General features: G+C 37.5%; 1 protein-coding gene, 2 long non-coding RNA genes and 1 pseudogene across 4 annotated transcripts; 3 read left to right on the top strand and 1 right to left on the bottom strand.

Moving 5' to 3' along the window:
* The first annotated feature begins 539 nt into the window (after positions 1–539).
* On the top strand, positions 540–1147 carry LOC141846793 (uncharacterized). The gene is made up of 2 exons (XR_012603364.1): positions 540–620; positions 958–1147. It is a non-coding gene; the product is annotated as an uncharacterized LOC141846793 (long non-coding RNA).
* A 949-nt stretch (positions 1148–2096) lies between these two features.
* LOC141846344 (putative amino-acid acetyltransferase NAGS2, chloroplastic) lies at positions 2097–12082 on the bottom strand. Of its 2 annotated transcripts, none has more exons than XM_074734361.1 (10): positions 11722–12082; positions 9792–9879; positions 8889–9097; positions 7139–7290; positions 5931–6351; positions 4814–4911; positions 4336–4447; positions 4040–4199; positions 2638–2710; positions 2097–2355 (listed from the first exon to the last, which is right to left on the bottom strand). In XM_074734361.1, exons 1-10 carry the CDS (start codon positions 12037–12039, stop codon positions 2232–2234), a joined length of 1755 nt encoding a protein of 584 aa, XP_074590462.1. In that variant the 5' UTR covers positions 12040–12082; the 3' UTR covers positions 2097–2231. The 2 variants fall into 2 exon arrangements, with proteins under 2 accessions (XP_074590462.1, XP_074590463.1); XM_074734362.1 differs by having other exon boundaries at positions 5931–6348.
* A 4109-nt stretch (positions 12083–16191) lies between these two features.
* Positions 16192–18923, top strand: LOC141846495 (uncharacterized; annotated as a pseudogene).
* Positions 18924–19044: 121 nt separating this feature from the next.
* Positions 19045–23302, top strand: LOC141846433 (uncharacterized). The gene is made up of 3 exons (XR_012603336.1): positions 19045–19176; positions 20681–20791; positions 23076–23302. It is a non-coding gene; the product is annotated as an uncharacterized LOC141846433 (long non-coding RNA).
* Positions 23303–24633: the final 1331 nt, after the last annotated feature.

Here is a 24633-nt window from a genome sequence, read left to right as displayed (position 1 = left end):
GGCTGAAGAGTAGCATTGTTGACTTGAAGAATATTTTGAGGATTTTGGGTAGAGAGGTCAGGATTTTTCTTCGTCGGTGTGCTTCGCCTCAGCAGATTTGTCAAGTTCCAGTTTTCCCCCTTCTCCATGGACCTTCTCCTTCCCCTCCGACGGCTCTGACTCGTTTCTAAATAGCTTGTTCTTGAGGATGGCCTCCTCGACGGCGGCTCTGAGCTCCACCAGCGCCTTCCTCTCGGATTCCTTGAGATCCGACAAGAAGTTGCTCTCCTCCCTGAAGGACAAGGCCTTCTCCACAACCGGACCACCTTTCTCATTCTTCACCTCTACTGCAGTCGCATCCTTCTCTGCTTCCTTTTCAACCACAACGGAAGCTCGAATTGAGAATCAGCCGCGCGATTTTGGGAGAGGCGGGATTTTATTTCGGGATTTCGTTTCGGCCACGGTGGAGGATGAACAGTGAAATTCCTCGCCACGTCGGCTGTCGCGCACGAAGTTGCGTAAACTCATCGCGCAGGATATCATTCCTGTATATATATATAGCAGCAGGGCTACCCGCCGCAGTACGGGCAACCGCCGCCCCGGAATCAGCAGAGCAGCGGGCCTTCCTTCATGGAAGGATGGTAAGTAGCTCGAATCGCCAACTTCTCTTTTGTTCCTCCTCCTCGTCGATCTGCTCGGGGGGCGCATGATAGAGAGTTTCCTTTTATCTTGCGCTGCTTGCCGGTAGCATCGACGTGGCCTGAAAATTCGGTTCAGGTCATTCAAAAATTCAATATTATTTTTTTTTGATTTATTCAATTTAATTTAGATTTTAAATTTCACAAATCAATTGTATTGCAATATCAATAATTGGATGATTCAGATAGCAATTACCTGATAAATAAGACTGAAATTCAAATATCAATCGATTACCAAATTAATTGATTTGGATTTTTGGCTATGTTGTTCTTCTTGCAGTTTGGCGGCGCTTTGCTGTTGCTGTCTTTTGGACGCATGCTTCTGAGGACGCTGGTTTCTCTCCCTGCGAGAAACATTTAAGTATCATTTCTGTATGTTAATTTACGTTTTACTTCTGCTTGTATCTAAAAATATGTGATTGCTTGACGGCCTTTATCGAATTGTTAAGTTGGGTGATTGATTATTCTAACTCTGAAATTTTATTTTAAGATTTCAAAATCGAAAATGGTTGCAATATGTGTGAATTTTCCTTTTCTTTAAAAAAAGAAAGAAAAAGATGCTAGTTCTTGGCGTTAGAATCCTGTAATGTAATGGCAGTCACGGGAACAGATTTCATTCGCTCGTTTTCAACACGCTAAATGTAACGTAAGCTATTTGTTCTCTGTTGGATTCCCTCGTTTTCTTTCCATCCAGTTAAGACTATTAGATTGCCGCGTTTGACTGTTAATATGAAAAAAATCACATTTCCATCGGTTCCTAAAATAACACAGCTTCTCAAATATATTGTTCGACATTATAATCTTTCAGCATACTCATTAGACATATTGTAACAGCTAATCGTTTCAAATATTATAACAGTTAAGATTTTATAACTTATTACAATGCATATTTAACTGTTCAACAATATTCATATTATAACATCTATAATTTCGTAACTGTTACGATTCAACTTGTTTATCTAACATTCATATTGTAATAGCTACGAAGTCGTAACTTAACTTAGATTTGCTCTATTAAACAACATTCACATTGTAATAACTACGAAATTATAATTTTTACAACACGCTAGACCAATTCAAGATTTAATGTATGTGGCAAGAGAATAGTATACTTGAAGGCAGCTATATCATTTTACAAAGGGCTAATGGAATGAGACGTGCTTTTGATAAAAAATCAAAAAGAGATGCTCATACAATGATTCCAAAAACTAAGGGCGTTTTTTTTTATTTTTACCCAAGAATAATTGCTCCAAAAATTTAGGCTAAGAACTACACTACACTAAAAACTAAATTTCATGCAAATTAAGGGGTTTTTTAAAACTAGATTCTGTAAATAAAACAGTTATTGAGCGATTCATCAGTTGCCTATTCCCGGTTTAACCAGCCAGCCTACTCTGGTTTTATACACACTGTATGATAGATTTTATCGAAAAGAACCATGCCCCTTAATTTATGTTTTACTGGAGTTGAAGAAAACGTCTGATAAAGGAAATAGGAATAGTACCTGAATTATATTTGATGATTTACTAATACATGCTATCGATCGAAGGTGAATTACCTGAGAGGCATTTGTAACTTCTTCATGTAGCATTTTGATCCACGCGAAATATTAATGCTTTTCTTCCTTTCTGATGGAATCGACTCAATAGAACACTCTGTGAACCCACGTCTCACAAACCTGCAACATGTGCCAATGAAGATCATCAAAACTCAAGCCGCCATAAGCGTTAGGTTTTCGAAAATATAGCAACTGCATCAGGATGAGAGGTGCTAGAGCTTTGGTTTGAAATATTTGAATTTGTGAAAAAAAACAGCAGCTACTACAGTTAATTTAAGATCATTACAGGATCATAAAAGCAGAACATCAGCTACTACAGTTCTACATGTGTGCCGCAAAAGCCGTGTGCATTGCTGGAGGCTTACAAAAGTGTTTATAGTATCATCAGTTTATCGAACATACCAGTCTGCAGCACGAGTTGTAAGAAGAAAAAGTTTGTCTAATCCAAGTGATAATGCCTTCTTCTCAATGAAGTCTGCATGACCATGAAAAGCAGAGATTTTAAGGTCATAATATCGTGTGCAATAGAGATCTTCAACAAATTCACACTTAAGGTTTAATAAAACTTGTCCACATACACAGCATATTCCTGTATAACCCAACAACCCATGCCTCTCAAAATCACAAGAACATTACTGCTGTAATTAATGATAATATCTTCATTTCATCCCATCCAAAATCATATTATGTAGAAAAGGTTGGGATTGTGGATAGTTTTTGGTTATAACTTTTTATTTGACTTGTGAAGTTGGATAATTTTTGGTTAACATGAAAATTATGAAGTGAAGTTGGATCAGTACATGCTTTGCTTTCACCAAATGTCCAGTAGACCATGATGTCATGAATGACATATGGATTATGGAGACTAACTAATACTATGAATTTGCCCTTTTTCCTTTTCTTGGGCAACAATGACACAGATCCTAGAATATTTTTTAAAAAAATACTAGACATCCCCATTACAGATCAACTCTGTTGTAGAAGCCTTCCTGAGCAATCCAGAAAGAGACAGGACGCATATCAAAAGGCTGAACAGGTAAGAAGAAATGGGGTATCCTTGATGAAGACCATTATAGTGCCTATGCACCTTCCTAGAACTCTGTTTAAGAAAACTTCTGAACTAATAGTATTCGCTAGATATTTTATCCAAAGGATCCATTTGGATAGAAATGCTTTACATTTATTCATGTTAGCAGAAGCTATTCGTCAATTAAGCTTGATCAATAATTCATCCTCTCCAGGACTCTTTCATAGGTGAATAGGTTCTTGCACTATCATAAACAATCTTGCGTGGACTCGCCTTTAGCCCTTTTGAACGCATAAGTATCAGAAGCAAGTTGGTGCTTGAAGACATTCAGACGTTTGGTAAGCAGCTTTGAAATGATCTCAACATGCTGTTTTTTCTACCTAAGAAATCAAAGAGATGAGTGTCATATTAGACAGATGTAAAGAGCTGTGGTCGAATTCCTCGATCAAATTCATAAGGATCCTGTAATGACCAAGCGCCAAGAACTGCATTATCCAACCATTTGGGCTTGGTAATCCTAGTAAATGAGTAGGTTAGCCGACAGTGCTTGCATAATTTCTCCTTAAAGATTAGCCATATTTGATGGGTTGTAACTAATCCTAACTTCTTAAAGTTACAAACACATAATATGGCAAGAATATATATTCCTTTTCCACAGTCCCCTATTGTTCTTTAAATTTTTTAAAAGCCTAACTCCAATCATTGGATTAATATTTTTTGCAAGATCATCGCATATAAAATGAAGATTAATATGGTAGTAAAGATAGAAGTTGATACCTAATAACTTGTCTCCTTTTCCTTGACCACGGCACTCTGGAGAGACTGCAATAGCAGCAATTTCTCCATAGTTATCTTCAAAAAAAGGGATAAAGGCAGCACATGCAATAACTGAACCATCTCTTTCAATTACTATAAACGAACCCAATTGCTTGAGAAGCTGAAGATGACAATAATGTTTAAAACACCATAACTTTATATGTAAGTGTATCAGATGTCAAGTATGAAAGATGAAAAAAGATAACTAGCTTGGAGATTTTAACATAACTGGCATTCAAGGAAAACGAGAAGTAAACCTCTTCAATATTTCTATGGATAAGTACATCAGAGTCTTCCAAAGGCTGAATAACTTTTCTAATGCCAGGAAGATCTCCAGTTCTAGCTGATCGTGTTCCCTCATAAATATCACTGAAGTACATAGTTCATCAGAATAAAAGGTTGATTAGTATCCAATCTGAAAAAAAACAAACTGTTCTATCAATCCACCTAACCAAGAAAAGAAATTTTCAGATGGTTAAGAAAACATTTCACTTGTGTAAATTCTCTCACACAGAATTTCACTACAAAAAATTATCAAGAAATAGAAGAGGCACATGTATGAAAGAAATTTAAATATATAACCAACTCTTTTTATGGTAGTTTGCAGTTTCTTGCAAATATCATGACACATGATTCCATCTAGTCAAAGTTCTTTATTGAAACAATGTCTTATTTACTTATCAACATGATAATCCAAATGAGTGTCACAGAGCAATTTGCAGGGTAAATACACACCTAGCCACCATTGTCCCCACTCCATCCCTTGTAAATAATTCTAGCAGCAAGGCACCAATAAGAGTACCATCTATTATGTGGACTCTCTGAACTCCTCCCTACAAAAACAATTCATTTGCTTGAATACTAAAATATAAGAGAATCTCATTCAATGAATCTCACTATCTCAAAGTTCCTTCCATCAAAAACAATCCAAAGGAAGAGTTTTAGTAACTGGCATGGACTGCACAAAAATGCAGGTAGATACACAATTACCACTATGCTGACTCTAAGTACCACATGTTTCTTTTAAGAAGACAGTAAAGAAGCATATATGGTTGTAGGTGCAGAAGATGAGAAAATGAGGGTGTATTTCATTATTTTATAGGATCGTTCAGTATATATTAATAATGTTGGGATCAAGCACAGCTAGGTGCATCTTCTGCCAGTGCTACACAAAGGCAATGCGTGATGCAGCTGGGCCAGGCCTAGTAGTCCAAGCTGAGCCCTTCTTTAAGGGCAGCAACATGTGCTATGCTTTGGAGATATAACAGCCGCTGAGAACTTGAATTTGTAGGATAGTTTGACAAGAAAAATATTGAGGGGAAGAGAGCAGCAAAATGGTGTGCCCATTTCCTTTTGAGAGTTTCTAACCACCAAAAACAACAAGAAGACTTAGCTCATACTTTGAGGTGCTATTGTGGTGGAGAGTATCATGGCATGAAATTGATCGATTTAGGTACTGTCTTCAACATTGGAGACAAGATTTGGCTTACATTGTGGTATTCCATTGTTCTTGCAACCTTTGCCATGGTATACTCAAATTTACTCTAGCTGTGGTTGTGGGTAAATTTGAAAGAAAAACATTTGTGTGCTATCGTTTTTGGTGATTAGTAGATTCCGCTTCCTGTGGTTGTTTACCCTTGTTATCTTTGATGTGTTGTATCTGCTGATGCATGCTTAGTTTTCTTGATTCATCACAATTCCGTGTTATTTCTTCCATTGCAAATTGTGCTACAATGCTTAATTGAGGCAGCGAGGGTTCTAGACATAACAGATATTTCTCTAAAATCTGATGGGTGACAAAGACTTATACATCCTATGAAAGATAAAGTGAGAACAGGAGCATTTGTCTTACTCTGCACACGTATGCTGCAGCAGCCAACTCAGAGAGATAACCACTTAACCTGCCAAGCCGTTCTTCACCCCCAATAGCAAATCCCTGTTTTTCAGACCACAGACCATTTCCATTGTCAAACCCAACACCATTATGAAATGCTACATTACACCCTCCACTGTATGATTTTTCATTCTGCGAGATGTTGCTATCTTGATGAGAATCAATATACCATGGAGAATTGGATTCTTCAGTTACAGCCTGAACATAATTTGCAGCTATTTCACTTTGCATAGCATGTTTCCTGATCAACATATCTGCATCTTCAAGGGTCATAAAACGAATAAGACGGCCCTGTTCATCTTCAATCTTGCCATCCGTAATACAGATAAGTTTGACAGCGTTAATAGCTAAAGCACAAGCTGTAGCAACTTCATAACTGCTGCAAAATCAAACAAGTTGGTTCCTCAATGGTATCAAAGAAAGCCTAATTAATTTTCTACATGCACACACGCACAATGCGCAAATTACATTACGCACGCGCGCGCACACACATGAGCAAATTAATTATTTGATACATATGATATGAGCAATTGGGTACATAATCCATTTTTTTTACAATCAATGCACGCATGCACACATATTATGTTCCAAATCTCTTACCACAACTCTTTCTCTCTTGCTCTCTCTCCTCACCATTCTTCCTCGGAGGCAATTATAGCCTCTCCCTCTCCCTTTCTTCCTGACATCGGTGCTGAAGCAAGGCATGACCAATTCCTCCTCTGTCTCTCTCTCTTTGATTCCCTCTTTCTTCCTCCTCCCTATTTCCCCTTAGATCATTGATGTTGCCCCAAGGCTGAGGCATCTCTCTCTCTTTCCAACTAGGCTACCTTACGAAGGATCACATATGACGATAACAATAGGAAGGAAAATGAAGGCGAAGAGAGAGAGAGAGAGAGAGAGAATTTTGAGAAAAAAATTCAAACTTTTTAATTAAAAAAATGTTGTTTGAGACTGAGGTTTGCAGAACTTGAGCTCGAGTTATCCTTTTAGCAAGGAAAAATCATATGAATCCATGTGTCATTCAGAATCTCAGTGAACCAGTTACTACGTATGCAACAGATGAATTCTGAAAGTGTGTATAAGCTAAGCTAGAAAAGGAATATATTTGCTTGAACTAGGAAATGCAAATAAAAAAATCCTTTCAAGAAAAAGAAATTTTGGCATACTTGCAATTCAAAACTTCTCCTGCACTAGAGTAGCCCAGATTGCTTACTATAACTATACATTCCTTGTCAAGCCATTCTTGTATGCGTCGAACATCAATCCTTTTCACTTCACCAGTTGACCCAAAGTCAATGCCACCAACTACTCCTCTTCTCTGCAACATGAGATGGAAAGTAAGTTATATAACATCGCCAAAGAGAAATGAGATAAAGGATTATCACTAGAGAAAAAGGAAAAATGTCAAAAATATGAGTAATTGAGCCTCAAAACCTTCTTTCTAGGAAAAGAGAAGAGAGAAACAGAACAAAATGTAATAAGAAATTGGAACTAAAGCACACAGGCAACCAAACTGATTTGTTTTAATTATTATGCAGAAATTACAGCATAAATAAACCGGTGCTGCATGGAGCCTGGAGGCGCTAACATTATCTACATAACAGACATAATATTGGCAAAATGCATCACTGAAACAAATCAAATGAATATCAAGATTCCACGAGAAATTACCGTTACCACAGTGTGAATTTTGATGAATGATTATGATGAAAAAGAAGAATATAGAACATAAGAGAATTGGAGGAATCTTGAGAAATCAAGAAAAAAAATCCCTACCAACTTTAACAGTGCATGCTTCTTACATAAAAACAAGCATCTATCAGGAAAACCTTAAAAGGCAGAAGGTTTTACAAACTATGTGTTGAAAAGATACTCAAGGACCCAAAACAGGAACAAGAGGAGGAACGAGTATCTCAAACCATGGCCCTCTCCAAGTCATCTGAATTTAGTAGCTTGTTATTGAAGGATAGACAATGAAATTCTGTTTTCTGATAGACAATTCCATTTTTTGAGTAAAAGTAGTTAGATACCAATAAAGACCAAATGTTATGGGTCATGGTATTGAGACATTTAGCCGTTTGATGGTTGTTCCTTAACCCTGAAACTTTAACACAACTTCGGAACTCATAATATGCAAAATGCCAAGTGCAAAAATTGACTAGTCAACCTTCAAAGTATGAAACTTCTTTTTTATTCATTTTCTTTCCATATCAAGATAAGATCTCCCCAAGATTCGTCGATTAATGAAATTGGTCCTACCAATGCTACTCATATTGTGATTATGAAAAAAAAGAGTCAAAATTTCCTTGCAAAAATAATCATATATGTCTCAAATGAAGCAATTTACAAGTTTAGACCTAGTACATTCCTGTACACTATTTTTTCAAAGCAATTTGGCACACCATTTTCTGTTCATTTTGCATATGATGGCATCAAGGTTTGGGTGAATGCTAATGTGTCATTTTAAATCCAAATAAAGTAACTGAAATTGTGGCAGTTCAGCATCCACTATGGGTTGACTTCCTCAAGTTTGCGAACTTGTAATCCACAAGTCTACTTAAGGATATTGCTTAAAGTAACAAGCCACTTATTGGAAGAAGAGAAGTACTATATCTCATTCAAATTAAGCTTTTCTGCAGCTTTCAATGAATTTACAAGCAGAGTTGCATGTTCCTGTGTTTCCAGCCTTATTAGTTACCAGTTCACTCTCACAGCAGTAACCATCCTACCATACAAAGTAAAAAAGAAAGACCTTTATTCTATCTTATAAATGATTTGCTGTTCTGTTTGCACACAAAATAAGATTAACGGAGAAGAAAACAAATCAGATAAGGTTTTTTTTTTGTCTCCAGTTCTGGATAAACGCATAGGAGGTTACGAAGTGTTTGCCTATTTCACAATTGCATCAAAAATTACCTTAGCTGCAAGGAAGTTACCGCTTGTCACACTGACCCCAAGTTCATGCCAATGGTGACTACCACCATGTCTACGAAGACTTAGTATGGGTGGTCCAGGAGAAAGTTTTGATTCTATAGCCAAACAAATCCTTCCAGCCACTTCCATTGCAGCCTCTAGTGATTTAGAATCGGTGATTCGAAAGCGACCAACATACTTTCCCTGGCTTCCTGAAAAAGAAAGGCAAAATTTACATGGCCTAAAGTCTTACATTAAACTACATATACGAAAACTTAAGTTGTTCAAGCATTACATGTATTCAATTAGTAAAATGAGGAATCAGTATGCAAAAAAGATGCATGCACAATTCTATCTATACTAATATTCATGTGAATCTGAGTTAGGATTGGTCGCTAATCCTGAAGTCCTTTGGCAGATCAGTATAAGTTAGAAAAAAAGTTCCTTATAAGTCTCTCTTCTCGTTGGAGCTTGCTTCTTTTGGATAGATGTTCGTCCTTATCCTATGGAATTCTGTTTTGTAAGATTGAGTTGCATCAACCATAAGTGTAATGCAGTGAAGGTGAAACAAACAACAAAGGCCTGGAACAATAACTTGAAATAACATGATATTGCCATAAATAATAGTAAAGCAAAAGTGTTACTCTTACAAGTGATCTGATCTTTCCTCAGGACAGATTAGACTTAACAAACTAAGCCATAAAGAAAAAAAAAGGCACCAAAAGAAAGTAGATAAGGGGAAGGGTCCAAATTAGTCAGGAATAAATTACTTAGAAAAATATAAGAAAAATTTTCCTTCAGAACTTGCAAAGAGGAAAGAGCATAATATACACTAAAACCAAAGAAATTTTAGATAATAACAGAAGGCACTAATGATCAAAAATATATTAAAAAAAAATATAACACCTTTTTCTTCCAACAGCTTGTCAATAAGAACATGGGTTCCGGGCACAATTACAAATCGTATCCCAAGACCATGAAGGAGAGAAATGTCCTGCCATAGTTGCATTACTTGCTGATTTATTGATTACAAACAGGGAGAGATTTACATGTAAGCAACAGGAAGCACTAAATGGTACTAAATACTAAGCATAACAAGTGTTCTTGAGATAACAAAGGACCACGTAATCCAACCTTATTGGTGCCTTATTGTTGTTAGCCATATAAAAAAAAAATTAGATAGTTTTGTTATCTATCAAGAAATATGACTAGATGATGATAGATCATTCAGTATTTATGTCAAACTAAAAACTGCCTACGTAGTTCAAAATTCAGTTCACTCTTAACATCCATCCAGGCACTGATCCAGTGGCATATTGTAACTCGGTCTCTATCTAATGTAACTAAATTGATTTAAAAGACCAATAGACTCCTAAGATATATCTTGATATCGAGTTTGAAAGCAGGGCAAAATCGGTACAAGGACCCCCAAAAGAGTAGGACTTACAGCTTGTTGTGTTGAATAAATGGCTAAATTTAAGGATAGAACATTCAAGCTGACATCAGAATAGAACTTGTAGCCACTGAAAAATAAATAAATTAGAGAGCAAAGGAATTGAGAGATCATGAGCAAGTAGTTGGAGATGAGTATAGTGAATTTTAGCACCCATGAAAAGACAAAAAAACAAAAAACTAGAATCCAGCTTTGCAGTCCAATGCTCTAAATGTTCAGTACTGCACAGCTCAAAGACCAGGAAGAAAACACTTATAGACATTGATAAAATTAAATTAGAGAATAAAGGAGTTGGGAGACCAACGAGCAAGGCATGGGAGATGAGAAGGATAGATATTGACTTTTAGCACCCATGAAATCCCCCCCCCCCCCCCCCCACCCAAAAAAAAAAAAAAATAAAAACTAAACTGGAACCATCTCTTGTGTCAAATGCTCTAAATGTTCAGGGCTGCACAGCTTAAATACCAAGCAGAAACTGACACATAGCAGTCAATATGTCCAATATATGCCTTTTAGTGATGAGGATACTGACACAAAGCAGCAAGGCAAGTTTATTGCATGCCTTTTACTGATTAGTAGGTGATTATAATCAATCAACTTTATATAGAGAGCCCAATTTGTGTGGCTTTCCAGCATTAATCAAGTATGCATTCATTGTACCACCAGTTACAGACCAAGATTCTAAACTATCATGGGAATATCTGTTCAACATAAAAAAGTGCACTTCAATTTTAAATGTGCAAAGGCCAAAATCAATTTCATTGTGTCAAAAGTATATAGAAAAGCTAAGATGACATAGTCCATACCCCAACATTAATTTTATGATGCTTTATTACATGTTTGGAGAAGATTAAGACAAATTATCTACATGAGAGCTGAATAAGATGAAAGCCACACGTATTTAGTCAACAATTGCAACATTATAACATAGATGTCAAGACAAATTTGTAAAAAATCTTTGGTCATAATTATTTAATCGTATGTTGAACAGCACACAACACCATCAAAATCAGACCTCAAATAGTTCTATGACTATCCCTCTAGGTAAATATAGTAGCATAAAACAATGCTACCATGATATCATTTCTTAAGTCTTCCAATCATTTGATATCACTGCCTCACCACATTTTCAGTTTAATTGCCATCATCATCTATCTAGTCATGTTTGTCCACAATATTTTTGGGTCAGCTGTATTCTATTCAACATGAGCTAAAATAAAAGAAAGACTAATGACCACCCCACATAACACTCTATCCGGTGAAGGTTAAACAGATTTACAATCCCCAGTTAAGTTATTTACAGATAGAGGAGTATCTTATATATACTATTATTTTAAGAAAGTGGAAATAGTTTTGGTCTAAGACATCAAGGCCAACAAATACCCGAAGAATGCCATCCAAATAAGGACTGTCCACGATCTCCCCAGATATCACCACCACGAACGTACTCCCACTATGCCCCCTTATGTAGGGCCACGCCTGCCGGAAGCACCGAACAAACCGCTCATTGTCCTCCGCGCCAGCGAATCCGCTAGCGGAATGCCGATCGGCGCTGCACCCGAGAGAGAGAGCATGCCGGGTACCAGACCGGGGCAAAGAAAACAACGATACCGCCGGAGTCCGAGATAAATTGCAGCTGGGACTCGCAGGCCCCCGGGTCCCTCCGGCCGGAATCCCGGATTTCGAGCAAGAAGCCGCCATCGGATGGGTGTGATCTCGGCCCGGGAGCAGGAAAGCAGCGGAATCGATAGAACCCTAGAGAGAGAGAGAGGTGGAAGAGAAACGAAACGCGGCAAAAAGTCGAGTACGAGAATATACCAGGATTTTCGCGCGGTATTAATTTATTCCTGCCAGCTAACAGCCAAGTTACGTGGCGGTTTATTGGCCGTTCATCTTGTCGTTGTACTAATCATATCACACTCGTCGTTATCATTTAATAACGCCGTAAATGACAGAGACGTTGGATTCGGATTAATTAAATAAATAAATTTAAATACATATTTGTCCAGCTCCTTAGCTCAATTAAGTTGAGTTAACTCTAAATTTATGATAGAAATAAAGTGATTGAAATAAGTAATGATTAATCTCAATTAAGTTGAGTTAACGCTCTTTCATGGTTAATTATGATTTTTTGATTTACTTACTTGATCGTAATATCGATTTGAGTTTGAGTTTAATATATATATATATATAGATTTGATATACTGCGCGACTTATCCTGCCCGACTCGTGCGCGACTGATCCCCGCCGTCCACGGCCGAATCGCATGAAACCGCAGCCGTCCGTTTATCGCGATTGCACAGTGTTTCTCCTCGGACCTTCGCCGCTTCTCCGCCACTGTTCACCGCCGTCCGGCCACCTCCGGCCGCCGGACCGGGCCCGTTGGAACCGCAACTCGACGGCGATCCGGAGGTGGCCGGAGTCCGGCCCCGATTCGGCCGGAATCCGGCCGAATTCCGGCCGAAACCGGCCAACAGAGTCTGTTGGGCGATTTCGCCGGAATCCGGCCGAATCGGGGCCGGACTCCGGCCGCGGTCGATGTGCTCGGGCGCCGGCGCGTCGACCGCGGCCGGAGTCCGGCCCCGATTCGGCCGGAATTCGGCCGGATTCCGGTGAAATCGCCCAACAGACTCTTTTGGGTGGTTTTGGCCGGAGTCCGGCCCGTCGGCCGGAATCCGGCCGGATTCCGGCGAAATCGCCCAAAGAACTGTCTGCTCTGTTTCGGCCGGAATTTCGATCGGATTCCGACCCAATCTGGCCGACCCAATCCGGCCGGAATCCGATGCCGGTGTGTGCGCCATCGAGTTGCGCTTCCAACGAGCCCGGGATGGCGGCCGGCGGTGACCGGACGGCGACGAACGGCGGCGATGAACGGCGAGGGGTCGGCTGGTCTCGTAGGGGGGTCGCGCGAGGCGTTCGCGCAGGATATCAGACCTGTATATATATATATATATATATATATATATATATATATATATATATATATATATATATATATATATATATATATTGAATTTAATATAAAATTAAAAATAAATAATTTTTTGATCCGAATTCAATTTAATTATTTGAATTTTAAATTTTAATTCAATGAAAATTAAATTATAATTTAAAATAATTTAAATTTGAATTTGATTTGTGAATCTTAATTTAAATATATTCAAATTAAAATTATATAAAAATAAATAAAATTCTATTTGGGTTCCATGATGAAGAATTTGATAATGTTGACTAAGAAGTAATATTTTTAGAGCTGTTTAAAAAAATTAGAAACAGGTTTGATTCATTTGCACGCTTCTTCATAAATAAAAATTATAAATTATTCATAAATAATATAAAATTTATGAACTATATTTAAAAAATCTCCTACTAAACTTATAAATAACAAAAATCAAAACAAATAAAAAAACTTATAATACCAAACAGAAATTTTCAAATTACTAAAAGTTCGAATAATATTTAAATAAATTAAATTTTAATAATTTAAATTTGATTTAGTTTGATTTCATTATTTTAATAAAAAAAAGTTTTTTTTATAATAGAGCTAGGTATTAGCTCTTACGATCTGATTAATTTTTAAGGTGATCAATTCGATTCCATAAAAGTTTTCTATCAATCATCAAAATAAATCGAGAAATGTAAATGAGTTTTAGTGGACAGTCCAACGTCATAAATTTTTTAAAATGTAATATACCTGCCCCGAGTGAGATTTAAATCATCCTTATCTAGGGAATTTGTCTCATTTTTTACCATTGTATTGTAATTCCGAAGGTACTCTTTTAAATAAGTTTGAGCATCATCTTACTTTATTTAAGTCCCTAATAACTGAGTTGGAGTTTATATCTAATTTATTATGGGTACAAACATAACAATTGGAAAAAAAAATCAAAAGAAAATTTACTTAAAAAAAAAAATTTTTTCATTTTTATTAATTTTTTTATTTTTTAAGGGAGCCCCACATAAATTATTATTTTTTTTTGCAAAATCAGGATATCTTGCTTTATTTATGCTCAACCGCTGTAAAATGACATAAATATCTTTCAATATACTATTATCGGATCTATGAATTCGGAGGTTGACGCGAAGGAGAGCGCAACAAGAGAAGATAGAAGATTAGAAGTTCCTCGACCACAGATGAATTGTCGAAGGAGGGAAGACAACTACGAAATAGGTGATAGAAGGAAAGAAGAGGAGTGAGAGAGGAATAGGAGAGGGAGCTAGCCATGGTGGGGATTAAGAGTGCAAATGAACCGAATTAATTGAATATTATGAAAATATTAATATTCAAATTTGAACTTAAAAAAAAAAAATATATGCATATATAAAAATACATATAAACCATATATATATATTAATATGTATATATATGGTATTTGAATTTAATTTGAATTTAAAATATAATGCAACTGTCATGTTGATTTCAAATTGTATTTTTCATACTGCATATCATTGCTCTAAAATATATATACGGTATTTGAATTTAATTTAAAATTTAAAAATATAAATAATTTTAACTTGAGCTCGATTCGAAATGAAATTCGAATTTGAGCTCAATTTAAAATGAAATTCAAGCTCGAATTTGACTTGAATTGTTTAAATTTTGATTTGAACAAAATTCGAACTTTAAGCTTAGATTCAAATTATTCAAACCTTAATGTATTGCATTTCAAAATCAACACCGTTGTATTTAATTTTTAAAAATCAGTACCACAATGATGTTGATTTTTAAAATCCAACACCTACAGTGATATTGATTTTTAAAATTCAATATTACAGTGTTGCTGATTCAAAAATAGAAAATAATAAATATATAATAAAATTAAATAAAAGCTTAGAGAATACTTGAATTATAGATTTGAATTCGATTCAAAAAATTATTCGAACATATTCGAGTTCAGCTCAAATTCAATAATTTCAAATACAAATCAAATATTATTCAAACTGACTCAAAAAGCTCACGGGCCAACTCAATTCGTTTGCATCCCTACTGGTGATGATGTGGGCGGCTAGGGGAGAGGACAAGAGAGAGGGAGGAAGGGACAAGAGATTCTTCGATGGGAGGGGCATAAGGGGATTGGACGACGAGGAGGATGGGGGGTGATCGTCTTGATTAGGTCACTGACGATAGTATCCTTCGACAAAGGAGGTATCCTTGTACCATTTTGAATGAGTGTCCATTAGTTTGGCAAGAGATCTAGGAGCTCGTGGTGGAGAGGGGGATGAGCGGGTTAGGTAGTGGTGACGGCGACGAGGAGAGTGAGAGCGGACCACCTTAACTTGAAGAAGCATATGGGTTATATTGAAATAGGAAGTCGGAGTCGTCTTTTGGATTGAAAATGAGCTCAAATTCGATTGGAAACGATCTCAAATCGAATTTGAGGTAGTGCTCGTTGAGCCTTGAAAAATTTCTTTTACAACCAATGGTCTAAACAAATGAGCTCAACTATATAACAACTCAATTATAACAGTTAAAAAATCGTAGCTGTTATAATCTATTTTATCAATTTAAGATTTAATTAAAATAATATAGATAGAATAATAATGATAATAATATTGAAAGATAATTATATATTTTATAATAAATAAAGATTTTTTAATTAAAAATTAATCATAAAAGGATCGTTTTTGTGTAAAAGCCAAAGCGTGACCTCGATCCGATTTGTCTTTTGGCCCATTTCCAGCCCAAAAGACCACCCCTGCTTCCCATTTCACTATAAACCAGAGGCCTCTTCAAGTTAAGCTGGTCCGCTCCCGCTCCCATCGCCACGGCCGCCGCCGCCACCGCCACCGCCGCCCAGCCGCCCAGCTCGTCCCCCTCCCCCACTACGAGCTTCTGGATCTCTTGCCAAACTAATGGACACTCATTCAAATGGTACAAGGACGCCTCCTTCGCCGGAGGATACCGCCGCCGGTGACCTAATCAAGACGGTCGCCTCCATCCTCCTCGCCGCCCAGTCCCCTTATGCCCCTCCCATCGAAGAATCTCTTGTTCCTTTCCTCCCCCGCCTCTCCCCTCCCCTGGCCGCCCACATCATCACCACCACGGCTGCCTCCCCCTCCTGTTCCTCCCCCACTCCCCTCCTTTCCTTCTATCACCTCCTTCGCAGTCGCCTTCCCTCCTCCTTCGACAGTCCATCCGTCGCCGAGGAACTTCTGCCTTCTCTTGTTGCGCTCCTCCGCCCGCTCATCAGATTCAGCAAGTTCAACGACATCAAGGCGCTCCTTCTCTCGTTCATCCCCCTTGACTGCCGCCGTCTCCTCCATCTCCACCTCCTGCGCGACGGGCTGCCAAGTTCCCTGCTTGACACCGCCGTAGCATCGTATGCCCAGCTCCGACAGTCCCACCTCGCGACCCAGCTTTTCCAAGCTATGAACCGCCGTCGCCTCCGTCCCTCCTTGCACTCCTCCAATGCCCTCCTCTCCGCGCTCGTCCGCTCCCCGACCACTTCTCCCTTGGTGCCGTTATCTCTCTTCCACAAGATGGTCTCCCTTGGCCTCTCACCCAACATCAAAACCTTCAACATCCTCATTCATGGATTTTGCTCCCGTGCCCAATTCACTGATTCGCTCGCCCTTCTTTCCACAATGGCTCGGTTCGGCGTGCACCCCAATACCATCACGTATAACACCATTCTCGACGGCTATTGCAAGAAGGGCATGCTCAAGGAAGCACGCGATCTGCTTGCTGAAATGAAAGATAAGGATATCCGCCCTGACCGAGCCACCTATAACACCCTTATTGCTGCCTACTGTCGCCTGGGGTGGTTGAAAGAGGCTACTAAGGCCATCGAAGCAATGGAAGCATTGAATTTTCTCCCTGACATTTGGACCTATAACATGCTCATTGCCAGGTTGTGCTGTGATGGCCGCATTGATGAAGCCTTCCGTTTGAAGGATGAGATTCTGAGACTCCACTTGTCCCCTGACATTGTTACCTATAATACACTTATCAACGGGTGCTTCCAATGCAGTAGGAGCTCTGATGCATTCCGTGTTTTGGGGAGATGCAGTTGAAGTCCGTGAAACCAAGCTTGGTCACACATAACATTATTGTCAAAGGATTGTGCAGGGAGGGAAAAATGGAGGAGGCAGTTGAATCACTGAGAAAGATGGGGGAGGATGGAGTTCCAGCAGATCATATCACCTACAATACTCTGATTAGTTGTTACTGCAAGGCAGGGGTGGTGGGGAAAGCTTTTAAGTTGATGGATGAAATGGTTACAAGAGGCCTCAAGATGGATACTTTCACTCTCAATACCGTCCTTTATAATCTTTGCAAAAAGAAGAGGTTTGATGAAGCATGCAAACTACTTCGTAGCCCACCAAAATGGGGTTTTGTGACTGATGATGTTAGCTATGGTACAGTCATCAGTGCCTACTTCGAGGATAAGAAGCCTGATCAAGCTATGAAACTATGGGATGAGATGAATGAGAAAAAGATTTTACCAAAAGTCGAAACATATAATGCAGTTATCACCGGATTGTGCAGATCAGGTAGGACTGAGGAAGCAATTGAGAAGTTGAATGAACTTACAGAGAGGGGTCTGGTGCCAAATGAGACTACATGCAACATCATAATATATGGATTCTGTAGGGAAGGTGATTTAAAGCAAGCATTCCAGTTTCATAATAAGATGGTGGAGAATTCATTCAAGCCAAATGTAATCACACGTAACATCCTTATGAATGGGCTGTGCAATGATGGTAAGGTGGATAAGGCTCTTAATTTCTTCAAGTTGTGGGTGTCAAAGGGAAAGAAGGTTGATGTAATAACATTCAATACCTTGATCAAAGGACTTTGTAAGGAAGGTAACATCGATGGTGCAATGGAACTTTTTACAGACATGGAGGAGAAGGGTCTGCAGCCTGATGTTTTTACTTTCAATGCAATCCTGTGTGCACTCTCTGGGGCAGGAAGATCAGAAGAAGCACAAAACGTGCTATCCAAGATGTCTGAAATGAGAAAATTGTCTGTATCTTCATCATCAGAAGTCCCCCCTTTATCAGGGACAAACAAGGAACAAGAGGGGATGCCCATTGTTGCTCAGGAGAATTCAGAAGATACTGACCCTTCTGTCTACTAAGAATTCATTAATGCGCTATGCAACCATGGGCACTTCAAAGAAGCTAAGCTTGTTTTAGAAGAAATGATTAAGAAAGGTGTAAGTGTCAATATCTTGGCATATATCAGTTTGATGGATGGATGCATTAAGAGCCAAAAGAAAATAACCAAAGGTCCTGGATAAAACTTCTTTGACCTTATGCATTCTTCCTGGTCTTTGCAACTGATAGACAAGGTGATGGCAGAGTACCCAGTCATGTGCCAACATCGACTGGCTTAAAACTCGATAAAGCTCAATGTTACCTTGTTCAACAGGTTGAGGTAAGTGAAACAAGCCTTGCATAAAAACTATGTCTAGGTAGGTGTCTACCTTTGAAGTAATGTTTGTTATTCAAACATTTCTCTTATGTTACCTTTCTAAAACTTCGCTTGAATAAGTGTGTGACAATGCTACCTTGTTCAACAGGTTGAGGTACGCGAAACCAGACTTGCACAAAAACTTTGCATATAGCTGTCTACTTTTGACGTAACGTTTGCTATTCAAATTATTTTCTGATTTTACCATCTCAAACTGAATTTCTATAACAATTTAATGTTTGATTATCCTTTTTTTTTATATCCTATAGGTAAAATATCCATGGTGATTCCAAGATTGGAAGAAAAAGGTTGAAGATTCCCTTGGAGTTGTTACCAGCGTAAAAAAATGTGAAAAACAATATGATCATGGACCTTGATATATTATTTGAGACATAACCTTATGCAGAGTGACAATGGTGGTATATGATCTATGTAACCAACCCAAATAGACTCTTGGCTTGTTGTTGTTCTCTTATATGCCTTATTCTGTTCATTGCGTCATTATATTTACTTATCATGTACCCTCAGCTCCAACTATTTGTAAATGAATAACAACAACAAGAAGTTGTCCAAATTTTAGTTGTTGTTGTGTAAATGAATATATGATAATATAAGTTTTTTTGTTATTTACACTCTCATGCCATCCCATAGCCGTAAGTAAACTTATCATGTCCAAATTTCACAAAGGTGGAGAAGCAGTTACACAAGTTGTCGGAAACAAGTAGATAATATGATCCAATCATACAATAGATTTTTTTGCTACTTAGATGTGTCCAAATTTTAGCTGAAGGCCAATGTTTTTATTACTTATTATAGAGCTATGCTAACTCGACTAGCACAACATTTAGCTTAAGATACCTTATCCCTAGAGGAGTGTTTATACAGAAGTCAGAACTATGGGTGTGCTAAAACAGAGCTACCCAAAACTTGTTCAGCAAGGATAGGGCTTTATGGTTGTTTGCTGTGGACCCAATTGGTCGTTGATCCTACTGTGTTGGTCCTTCAAGGAGCTCTTCTTATCTTCTAATAAAAATAGAGCTTCAACCATCTAGAACTACTTGAAATGTTTTGGATAAGGAATTTCATGAAGTAGTAAATATAGATTTGGGTTATGCGGTAAATGTTCTTCACAAGGGTTTGAATTTTGAAGTGTATTTAAACCTAAGATATTTGGAGGGAAGTAACTGAACTATTAAAGAGCTTAGATATTTTAGTGATTCATGAGAGAGAGAGAGAGAGAGAGAAGAAGAAGAAGAAGAAGAAGAAGAAGCTGGAATTTCAAGTATACATATAAATAACAAAGATAAGTCAGGTACTTCTATCCTTTTGTATCAGGAGTAGTGTAGGATCTTTGAATGAATCTATCCTTGCTGATATGATCCAAGAAGCAGATAGATCTCTGATAGGTATTGAATGATTTTTATGCCTTTTCAAGGAAGAAGCTGCAAATTCATGTTTACTTCCAAGGTTTCTATATGATTAAACAATAGATTCACACAAGCACTAATGCTACAGCCAGTAAGTTACTGGTAGGTTTAGCTTCCATGCAACTAGATTGTACATTTAAGTTGCTTGAATTTTAATACTTATTTTAACAGCATATCTCCAAGAGTTACAACATTTCCTACTACACTGGCAGCAAACATGTTAAAGAAGGCATGTTTCTTGGTGGTACCACCTGGACCTCCAGACTTATTGCAATGACAACAGCTTTGGAGATTGTATATTCGAGCTGCAGGAGTCTAAAATGATGCTTTTCACTAAGGATGAATCTTTTTTCTTAATCTGTTTTTTTTCCCAGTCTTGCACCTTGGTCTGTAGAATGGGTTTGTTGTTCTTATCATGTTATGCTTTCAAACTGAATTGCATTGAACGCTACATGCAAATTCATTCATTGTTAAAATTTAACAATGGATCCAACAGAATTTCTTCGAAGTTCCTCTCAAGATACAACTCAGGTGGCTCCGAGGATTGTAGGATTGAGCTTCAAGTACTGTGTCATGGTTCAAGTTATCAGCCTTCTCGAAGATGAAGGTATTTGGAATTTCTTTGTTAAATCCTATCCCTGTTAAAAATTTGATTCCCTGCTGTCTTGTGAAATTAAATTTTATCAACTTCTCAGTCCAATTTTCAAGTTAACTTTGCCTTTATGATGCCAGCACCTTAAAGAGATAATATTTAGTTTATGTTAAAAAGCAAAACAATGAAAAAAAAAGACTGTCTAGTTAGTAGCATATCAAATAAATAGAATCTTTCATTGTTTTCATTTCACAGTCAAGTGCAACATATTTGGCATGAGTAGTCTTAGATTTAATTTTTCTAATGTATGACCAGACTCCGAGTAAAATAGGCAATTTAGTCTATTTAGACGAAAGAGTTGATTTAAATTGAAAGTGTTGTGTAATTGTGTTATCCACTTGGTGGGATAATAGCACCAATTACCTAACTTAAGCTTTGCCATCATATGGATGTGAGACAACGGTATCAACCAACCTAAACTTATATAGATATCATAGGAATTGTGTTTTTTCCTCATTGAATCACAACAATTGCAGATGATTTGAAAAGGATTATGCATGATTTAAAAAGTTGATTATCCCTGAAAATTTGTCGCTCCTAAGGGGGAAGCAAAAATTGATTAGCTCTCATTGCAAATGAGGCTTCTATGCTTCCAACCTTGTTGTCTCTTTTTCCCATTGTTCTCTTCCTTGGTCGCTGCCAATGCACCAAATCCCTCAAACTGTTAAAACATTTTGTCAACACCTAGGGGTAATTCATAGACAAAGTATTTAAGGCCTCCAAATCCATCACTCACATTAAATCCACCAAGAAAGTCATCGTCGCCCTCAACTTCCTGAGATCAAATGGCTTTGAAGGTTCCCTCTTCAGTAGACTTGCTACTTCACAGTTCAAATGCCTTTGCTACAATATAGTGAAGACTTTGGCCCCAAAGTATTTGCATATTTGGGCTTGGTCGAGTCCAACATTGTTGAGATCATCTTGCCAAGTATCTTTATTTTGAGATGCAAAATCCAAGGCATTGTTCTTTTGAGGCTGCAGATATATGAAAGTCTTATTGAGTCAAGAGGGATCCTCCTTAAGATATTGAAGAGCAAACAATGCTTTACAATCTACAATGTCAAGAAGAGAGTGATTCCCAGCTTACAATTCTTAAGGGTTGTGTGCAAAATTACTTAAGCAAGGCTTTCTCTCATTGTGAGCAAAAACCAACGTGGTGCAGTTTGTCTCCTTAGTAGAAAAAGGCACACACACAAGGACTAGCAACTAATCTAGATCAACTTAAGTGTATGTCTATGGACAGCAAGAGTAAAATGAAAATTGAACAAATGAAGTGACTTCTCAATCCTCCCAATCCTTTCACAATATCAATCCAAACCAGTGAAAAGACCTCTAATACTCTCTAGATACCAAAAGAAAACTCTTTACCTACAAGCCTTTGTCTCCCATAGTCTTCAATCACATCCCATGAGATCTCCTATGATTTGGAATGCTCTATTCAAAGCTGTACTAAATTGTTTCCAGTCGGTCATTGTTCAAAAAATTATGAAAAATCATCCTTAAAACCTTAGTGTTTATTTTACATTATTAGGCTCGCTAGCTTAGTGTTGTGTTGAACCCAGTGCTAATGAGCTGTGAATGTTCAACACTCTAGACTGTTACTGCAGCTACTTTTTGTTCTTAACAGGGTCAGCAGAGAAAAGACAAAGTCGACTCTAAATGCAGGGTCATGATCAGCTTTGGGTTGTCATAGTCTTCACAGTTCTAGCCAAGGTTCTTGTGCTTGTCCCAAGGAAGATTTTGGTTAAAGAGGCTGCGTCTTTTACACCTTACAACTTGTCCTTACAACTTGCCTAGAAACCATTGTTTTTGCTCTTAGTTTGAACAATAGGATAATTCCTCGATTTCATGTCGTGACGATTCTGAATTGGAAGGGTTATAGATTTTCCAGATTGTAAGGTTTTGGAGAAGTTTTTTTCTCCCTAATAAAGACAAGTTCTGGAAGTGACTCAGATGGGTGACCTGAACCTCTAAACTTTGGATTTCACCTCAAGAAGGCTTCTTTGAATGTCTATTGAAGTCTGTGATTCTTCTTGTAAAAATAGTGATCCTGTTGTAGCTCTTGCATGATTATGTATGTATTTCAATCATCTTGGTAATAAGTTATGCAGTTTATTGCGATATCGTTTTCCCTGTTCATTAGTTTTCTTCATGAACTTATTTGTTTGCTAGTTGGAAGCTGCTGTTTGAGATTCTCTGTGACATCAATTCCATGGTTTCTTCTCATTTTCATTTTCAGATGAACAGGAGCTGCAATCATGATGATTCTTTGCACTCACCGGCAAGAGACTACATGAATGATATTGAGGAACTCTTCTCTTCTTCAGCAAAAAGATAAAATCCGTCATCCCAACGACGCCATACAATCGGTTCCACGATCATCTGTGAGGAGGTAAATCGAGAAGTTACAGTCAACCACGATGGAGGAGGGCATTGCCTCGGCTCATCAAGATTCAAGTCTTGTCCATTCCAACAACTTTGCTTCGTCGTCGCCAACTCAATTATGTCTTAAGGGCTGAAAAACTCTTCTCATGCATCCTCTTCCTATCCATCAAGCAATGTATGAATAGTCTTGCAGTTGTTTTTACTGCAAAAACTCATTGTTATCTTCCTGAAATTATTCATTTTTTATTAATTGAAACGTACATTTTCCCCACCAAATTCATGGCACTTCATCGTATTCCTTCACCAATTTGTTGTTTTGTATTTTGGAACTTGAATTTAGGGCTTCCAATCTTTGATTTTGTTGATAAAAAAAAATGTAAACACGACTTTATTTAGAAGATTTTGTTGGGTTATAAGGGTGCAAATATAGTCCCACATCTAAAGTACATGAAAAAAAATCATGGTTTAAAAGGATGTAAGATATCTCCATTGGTATGATACCTTTTGGGGAGAGCCCAAGAACAAAGTCATGAGAGCTTAGGTCCAAAACGGACAATATCATGCCATTGTGGAGATATTTTAATTTCATTGGTACTAACAAGTGGTATCAGAGTGAAATCGCTCTTCACCGGACTAATCACTAGAAGAGCCATGATCCAGGTCTAACTATGTATAGGTTTTTCGTAGTCATGATCCAGATCTAACTATGTGTAGGCTTTCCGTTTGAGGGAGATCTGTAGTCCTTTGTTTGAGGGGGGATTGTTGGGTAGGCTTTCCGTTTGAGGGAGACCTACATATTTTATTTTAATTAAAAATAAACTTCTTTTTATATTTGGATGTTAATGTTTACAATCAGATGGTAAATTAAATTGTTCATTAATAATATTTATAATAATGCTCAGAAAAAAGCTGGTCAATTATATTTATTAATAAAGTTTCATAAGTTTATAAATAAATAAAATTCTAAGGCATGATTGAATTTATAATTATGGAAAAGATATTATTACAATGAAGAGGTTGATGGTGTGGGGATGATAGATTTTATTTTTTTATTATTATAATAAATAAATAAATAATTTTAAATGAATAAAAATATAAAAATTTTAAATAATTAAATCAATTTGAATTAAGAATTCAATAATATTTATAAATGATACATAAATCAAACTTAAAAAACGCTAAGAATAAAAAACTAAATATTAATACAAAAAATGAAAAGTCTTAATCTATTATACTTAACTTAACGTGAAGTCATAAAAGGAAGTGTTTACCTTTACCTAGCCGCTTTTCCAGTTCAGATTCAGGACGAACCAGGACTGTTTCCCGGGCCAGGTTCGGAGACCGGATTCGTCGGATTGACCAAAACGTAAACCTACCGTTGTCCACTCAAACCTACCCGTTCGCTGCATCCC

The sequence above is a fragment of the Curcuma longa genome, chromosome 15, assembly GCF_044706935.1.
Source record: "Curcuma longa cultivar G26 ecotype Majalengka, Jawa Barat chromosome 15, ITB_CL_G26_1.1, whole genome shotgun sequence".
In the NCBI taxonomy this organism is placed as follows: domain Eukaryota; kingdom Viridiplantae; phylum Streptophyta; class Magnoliopsida; order Zingiberales; family Zingiberaceae; genus Curcuma; species Curcuma longa.
This window is presented reverse-complemented; position numbering and strand designations above follow the sequence as displayed.